The sequence below is a fragment of the Penaeus vannamei genome, chromosome 33 (genome assembly GCF_042767895.1).
Source record: "Penaeus vannamei isolate JL-2024 chromosome 33, ASM4276789v1, whole genome shotgun sequence".
Classification (NCBI taxonomy): Eukaryota; Metazoa; Arthropoda; class Malacostraca; order Decapoda; family Penaeidae; genus Penaeus; species Penaeus vannamei.
Window position 1 is genome coordinate 10,124,064 of NC_091581.1, and position 7,500 is coordinate 10,131,563.

At 40.5% G+C, this 7,500-nt stretch overlaps 2 protein-coding genes across 3 annotated transcripts in view; one reads left to right on the top strand and one right to left on the bottom strand.

Moving 5' to 3' along the window:
- The window catches only part of LOC113810062 (uncharacterized), a 3,603-nt gene extending 2,337 nt beyond the window's left edge, over nt 1-1,266 (top strand). The window contains exon 2 of the mRNA XM_027361750.2: nt 266-1,266. Within this exon, the coding sequence (XP_027217551.1) occupies nt 266-729 (464 nt within the window). The 3' untranslated portion in view covers nt 730-1,266. The remainder of the gene's footprint in view (nt 1-265) is intronic.
- Nucleotides 1-7,500, bottom strand: part of LOC113810061 (serine/threonine-protein kinase Nek7) — a 72,196-nt gene that overhangs the window by 15,401 nt on the left and 49,295 nt on the right. The gene's annotated exons all lie outside the window — the stretch shown is intronic.

Below are 7,500 nucleotides of genomic sequence, written 5' to 3' on the forward strand. Positions count from 1 at the left end.
TAGGAGTTTGAGTGGAGAAGAGAAAAAATTAATATGAAATGGTTCTGGGCGAAGAAGAGGATAAGGGGTGTATTCCCTGCATCATCAGCCTCATGCGGCTGTGGTTGTCTTTTTTGTTTGGTAGTGTTTTTTTCCCTCGTGTCATATCTCATGTCGCAAGTACCACTTACACTTCGGCCTCTTGGTTCTCCGAGAACATATGTACGACTCAAATGAAATCTTAAACAGGATAAAATGTACTAATCTCATTTATTTCTGTTTTCAGGCAAAATAGTACAAAGGAGATGGAAATCTCTGAAAGAATGCTTCAGGCGGGAAATACAGCTGCGGGAAGGCAAGGCCGGAGACAGTGGATGCAAAAAGAGGAAATACATTTACTTCGACCAACTCTTGTTTCTGACCAGCACTCCGCGACGACGGGAAGCCCCAGATGATATTCTGACACCGAGAAGTGAAGGCGAGGAAGCCGAAGGGAATCCCACAAGCTTCGACGGCCCCACGAGGCTCCCGGAGGAAAAGAAACCTCAGGCCAGCGTTGAGAAGGTCCAAGAGGAAGAACTGCTCGAGTTGTTGAGAAATAAGGCACACCAAGAAATCGATGCAGATCAGTTATTTTTTGCATCGTTAGTGCCAGAGTTCAAGAAACTCAAAGATGATCAGAAGATTGATGTCAAAATAGAATTACTGCAGGTAATACGGCGAGCGCAGCAGCTGTCGAAGGAGAAGTAATCATAGTATGGCAGATCTGTGCGTGTCACCAAAATCAGTTGCACTCGGGCATAGTGGTTATGTGCTCTATATTATACAGACAGTGCGACCTCTGTCTGTGTAACGTTCTTTTCATTTGGCAGGTCATTAATCTCATCAAGTTCCAGTGTTGTATGCGAGTTTAAATCCTTACAAGACCATCAGTCCGTTGTTTAACCTCTGTCTTCTCCCGCCCACGAATTATCCCTCCTTGTCTAATTTTTCTAACCAAGGTCAACTCCTTTCCCAAGGTTGCATACACGAGGATATTTCCATAATAATACATACGGTACAACTCATTGCAAACTTAAAGTATGCTGGTTTGCACCGGATAACGTTGCTAATATCTTTGTAGACGCAATTTCAGTATTAGAGTTAAACTGATAAATTTCTCTGTACTTTGTGTTTATTGTAACGTTAATGGGTTACCCTTAGAAAGTGATATGATTCCTTAATACACGTTCTTTTATATAATATATGTGTTCCTATTTCACTATCCACAGGTTTAATTAATATCCGTCAACATTATGTTGGGCGCTGTATTTCGGTTTAAGATCCTTGCACAAATAAAAGGTACAAAATTATTATTATGAAATGTGGTTAATTGACTACTAATTTTTGTTTGATTAAAATGAAGTTCTTACACATGTACAGGTATTTCTTACGTTAACTGCAAGTCCTTCTGACGAAATACTTCCTCATGTTTGTGAACTCGAAAGACTTCATGAGAAGCGCGGGTCATTTTATTATAGTTTTAACTCTAGGTAAGCTTCTCTTCACACATGGTATAAAAGGACCCCTGGTAAGAATTAGGCTGATTATGGAGTAAATGATGCACTTTCTTTTATGTCTCGTTTCTTAATAATGTGGCAATAAAGTGACAAAACTGCGGTTGGCATGAAAAAAGTGACCCAGACTTCAGCCCCTCATCTCGCCTGCTCCCATCACACGACCTGCAACGACCTTGTTTTACTAGTAACCTTTTCATTAATTTCAACAACCTTTTCATTAGTTCCGTAGTCCCTCTCCCCCTTCCTTGCACCCTTCCTCCCAGTCTTCAGGTACCTAGAGGTTTTAATTAGACGTCTTCTCCTAGTTCAAGAGACCCTCTCTCTCTTCTCCCTATTCCCGTCCCATTAAGCCTTCTTCCCCACCAATCCCACCATGGCCTCTTACCTCCACACACACACTTGTTACACATTAGGATATGAACATTAATCACGCATATCCGGAATGGAAGGCCTTTAACTTTTCAGTAGAAAGCATCATAGATACTATCATTGGGATGTGTTATATACGTGTGAAAAAATGTATATAATACATCTCAATGATAGTATATATGTGTGTGTGTGTGTGATTTTGCTCAAATTAAATTGTTTCTTATAATCCAGCTGTTGCAAGAATTGCTGTGAGTAATTATATCTTTTTGCAAGCGCTTTTCGTGTTAGAGGATAATCATGTATAATCTATTTCATTTTTCAGTCATTCTGCGAAGTACTGTTGCATCGTTTGTACTCGTCTTGACCAGAGTCTGTGTTATTTCACAATCTCATATTTAGATAATAAACAAATTGTTCTTGTCACCAATAAACTGCATAGCAAAATTGCTTATTGGCATACTGTACATATACCACCGCACGTACAATGTGATTCACAGATTCCCCCCCCCCCCTCTCTCTCTCTCTCTCTCTCTCTCTCTCTCTCTCTCTCTTTCTCTCTCTCTCTCTCTCTCTCTCTCTCTCTCTCTGCCACACCGGAATGGCGTTGTGTGAAGAAACATGTACCTCTCAACAGATAATTTCTATCTGGAAGTTTAACTGGGTGATAAATTCTGTGCGGAAGTCAAGTTATAGGTCTATGAAATCATAATTTTCTCGTATGTCATACAGAACGCGAGATTTTCCATTTTACACACTACTAGGGTGATGCAGGATTATTAAAGCGGAATAGAATGATCTCAAAATTCCATATCTTAAAGTTTATGACAGAGATCAGACGAGCAGAGAAACAGAATTGTATGGCACAACCAAAGATGCCAATTTTACGATTAAAAGGAGTCTTATATCCGTCAGTAACCTTTTCTTTTCTTTTTTCTTTTTCTTTTCTTTTTTTGTCATATGATGATTTTGAGTTTTTCTTCAAGTTGTAACTTTCATGTCTTAGTGGAATGTTTTACCATTTCCTTCGGTTTATGTACAAGTATAGTGTACAATCAAGCTTTAAAGGAGCCATAAGCTGATATTCGCAAATGGGTTTGTAGTCATCAGTAAACAGTAAACGCAGGAATTTAGGAATTTTGTTCGTATATCTTGTACCTGCATAGACATTGTCATGAAAGGTTAAAAAGTATAATTCTATAGCATCTAGATGGAGGATTCATGTCTAAATGCAGTATGAAAATGATAATCATAGCCATAGATTTCCAACACTACTTCAGCAGCCCGACCACGCAAATTATGAGAACAGCTCGTCTTAAGATACGTATTGGTGAAACAAAGAAAACTGAACGTCTGTCTGGGGTCTTGGTGGGGACTCGCAATCAATAGTCGAGAAAAGAATGTAAATCATTTGTCATTTCGCATTTATTAAAATACCCAGTGTCTCCGCTGTATGCACAGGGAGAATGCATTATAATTTTCACTTGATACTAACCACAGCTTATTTGAGCAACTCTGGGCAGTATCAAGGTTACCGACCTTGGCTCTGCTGATGATGCTATTCCAGAAGGTTAAGTTTTTGGTAGCGTTTGGTTAGTTACTTTGATAATCGTTGGTTAGCAGGTTATAGAGTTATAAACAGATTTTTTATGAATTTTTTACCAGATGTGTGTCTTAGCCAAAAAAAATAGTGATCGGAATCCAAGATTTTTTGAAGGATTCATTAGCATTGCGAGATAGGGAAACAGACGTCACCAGTGTATTTGAGAAAGGTGATTTTAACGTAATTCTTCAAGTGTAAATATATTTATTTCATCAGTGACTCTATTGCCTTGGTGGAGGTATGCGCTCTCCGAGTGCTTCTTGTTTTGAATATGAAACAGGCTTCTTAAGAATCGCATATTAGCTGATGTTTAATGTACGATGAGATCTTTAAATTCTTCATGATGATGATGAGAATAATTACAAGCATAATTCTGAACAAGGAGGCAGCCATGAACTGTGAATTTATTACAGTAGAACCATTTTTTCGACTTGTCTGCGCCATTCCGGGTCGCCATCTTTAATTTCTTGCATCGTCTGAAGTATCCGCTTATGAAATTTGTAAAATATCATGACTGATGTACTTATACAATAAAGAATTTGCTTGCTGGATGGGATAAAAATTCCTCATATTTTTAGGTGTAGCGTATGCTTCATAACACTAGGCACAGTGTAGTAAAATTAGAGGGTCTATAAAAATAACTCAGTTCATTAATGCTTTACAACTGACCCCTGTTATCATCAAACACTAACACGAAGTGAATGCACAAATTACGCGGAAATTGCTGCATGTTTCTGGAAACTACAAAGGTATTGAAAATTCATCCCCCTCCCCCCTCCCTCCCTCCCTCCTTCCCCACTCTCCAGAATCAATGACATCAATCTCAACAAAAAAAGAGAGAATGACTTTATCGATATTGCGAACAGACCGTATTAGCAACATGCATACCAAATAAAGGAGAGAAGAAAAAGACGAAAAAAAAATCTATGTTGAATCGATAGTCGCTTATAGAAACAACCGGATATATAAGCTGAATTTAGATTCCCGCATACGAAAACTCACGAAATTTCGACAAACAAATTACGAATTCTAGTTGCGCAGTCACGCCCATGAATTCCAACAGGGGGGAGGGGGGGGGGAGGATGCACGACCTGTTGCATTTTGTAAAGACGGAAATCAATATGCCGTTACTTGTCCGCTGGTTCCTTCCTTTGAACAGCTGATTCCAAAAGACAACCGTAATTTCTTCGTCGAGTCAGCCATCAACCTTTTAGGACAGGAGGCTATAAATTCCGCGGGAATATTTAGTTACTTTGAACTGTCTTCATTTTTTTCGTGTTTCCGCTGCATTCTCCACCGCCATCACACGGACTGCCTTTCGTCACGCAGGTTGCCTATTGCCCAGGTTTTCCCTTGGGCTCCCTGCACAGCTTCATGACTTGTATGCTGTATTATGACAGTTATGCTAATCCTAGTTAATGTTAGATTATATAAAACATAACAATAGTTTTTTTTTTATCTGGAAATTGCAATAAGATTAATCTTATTAGAAACATGACAGTTATGCTAATCCTCGTTAACAGATTTTTTAAACATGACAATATATATATATATATTACATGCCGTTTATCTAGAATTTATCTGAAAATTGCAATAAGGTTAATCGACTGGCAAAGTTCTGATTAGAAATGCCAAATCATAAACATTTGTGTATTACATTAATATGTATTTGTGTGTGTGATAGTGACATTGATGATAAAAAGATAATAACGACAATGATGATAATGATATTAAAATTATAATGATAATGATAATAATATGATAAGGATAATGATAGTAATAATAACAATAATAGTAACAATTATAACGATGGTGATAGGAACAATAATATTTATTATGGTAATGGTGATAATAGTAATGATTATTATTAGTATAACAATGATTATGTTAATAGTAATAATAACTAGAAACACTTGCCTCCGCCAAGGCAATAGGATCACTGATGCAATAATAACCTTCACGCTTTAAGTATTGCATTAAAATCCCCTTTGTCTCAAGCACACTGGTGACGTCTGCATTTCCCTATCTCGTAGTGCTAATGAATTCTTTAAAGAATTCCTGGATCCGGATGATGATCCAGGTCACTACCAAAATATAATGGCATCTAAGTTGAACTAAGACACACTTTTGTTAAAAAAAAGTAAAATCCGTTTATAACTTTTTGAGTTATTCTCTGCAGGATCCTGATCATGATCACTGCCAAAATTCAATGGCATCTAAGTTGGGTTAGGACACACCTATGGTAAGAAATTCACAAAAATCTGTTCATAACTTTTTGAATTATTCCGCTAACCAACTAATCAGCAAACTAACCAACGCTACAAAAGAAAGCTAATTTCCTTGGTAGAGGTAATGATAATAATGATAATGGTGCTGATAATAATAACGATAATGAAGGAAGAATTGAACTAAGAATTAGATACATGAATAAAAATCAATAAACTTGACATCTAGATCGATAATGACTCCCCACCCCCACCCCCACTCCCACCCCCACCCACCTCCTAGCTAAGAAGAGCCTCACCGAACGCAATTTGGTTTCGCAGCCGAGCCTTTTCTTGCCGTGAAATTAGCGAAGTCCCCCCTGCATAACGAAGCCGTCAGAGCCTTCACTCGCACATACATTCGGTGATAAATGGTCACCTTGGACGGAGGGGCGGGTCGATCGACATTCTTCGGAGGTGGTTGTAAATCATACATTTCAAGGGGGAGTTAGGGGGAAGAAGGGGGGAGTGGGGGGAAGAAGGGGGGAGGGAGGGGAAGAAGGGGGGAGTGGGGGGAGGGAGGGGGGCTAAGGGAGGCGAAGGAGGGGGATAGGGGGGAAAGAGGGTTGAGGGAGGAGGAAGGGTAAAGGGGTGGGGGCTAAGGGAGGCAGGAGGGGATAGGGTGAAGGGGGGGGTTAAGGGAGGAGGAGGAGGAGGGGTGAAGGAGGCTGAGGGAGGAGGTGAAGGGGGGAGGGGGGGCTAAGGAGGCAGGGGGGATAGGGTGAAGGAGGCTGAGGGAGGAGGGGGAAGGGGGAACGGGGTAGAGGGAGGAGGGGGATTGGGGGAAGGAGGTTGAGGGAGGAGGAAGGATGAAGGGGGGAACTGAGGGAGGAGGAAGGGGGAAAGGGGCTGGGAGCTGAGAGGGAGGAGAAAAAGGGAAGGGGGGAGGCTAAAGGGGGAGGGGGATAGGGAAAAGGGGGGGGCTGAGGGAGGAGGAGGAAGGGTGAAGTAGGGGCTGAGGGAGGAGGAAGGGGGGGTGGGGGTGGCAGCTGAGGGGAGAGGGAGATAAGTGGAAGGGGGGAGGGGATGATGGAGGTCATACGAGGAGGGGGGGAGGAGGAGAAAAAGAGAAGTGGAAGAAATGAGGGATACAATGGTGATAATGGCAATAATAATAACAAAGCTAGAAATAAAGATAATTTTAATAAGAAAATGATTATGGAGCAGGCAGGCCATTCTAATCATACTGCTGAATTTGTGATCCTTCGAAACTAAGGAACAAAGTGCTATAAGTATGTTCATTAGAAACGAGTAAAAAAGAAGCACAAAACAAACGAAAAAAATGAGAAGAAAAAATACGTATATTCGTGCAACACTCGCATATCAAAATCACGACACTCGGATCGATCAAGATTAAGAGGAGAGTGTTTGCTCGCACCAGAGACGCTCATTTGTCTGAAGCCTTTGATTGGACTTAAGCTGAGGACAGAAGGCCCTTCGCTTCAGGAATATTTCGTTCGCTCCTGAAAGTATGTAGTGGGTTTAGGGCTGAGCCATGTCACTGTATTTTCTTTTTTCTACCACTCCGAATATCGTTTCTCTCTCTCTCTCTCTCTCTCTCTCTCTCTCTCTCTCTCTCTCTCTCTCTCTCTCTCTCTCTCTCTCTCTCTCTCTCTCTCTCTCTCTCTCTCTCTCTCTCTTTTGTTATTTCTTTCATTCTTTCTTACTTTCCTTTCTCTTTTTCTTTCTTATGCCAGCCGGATATAAAGCATTCTTGGACCCTCAAGGT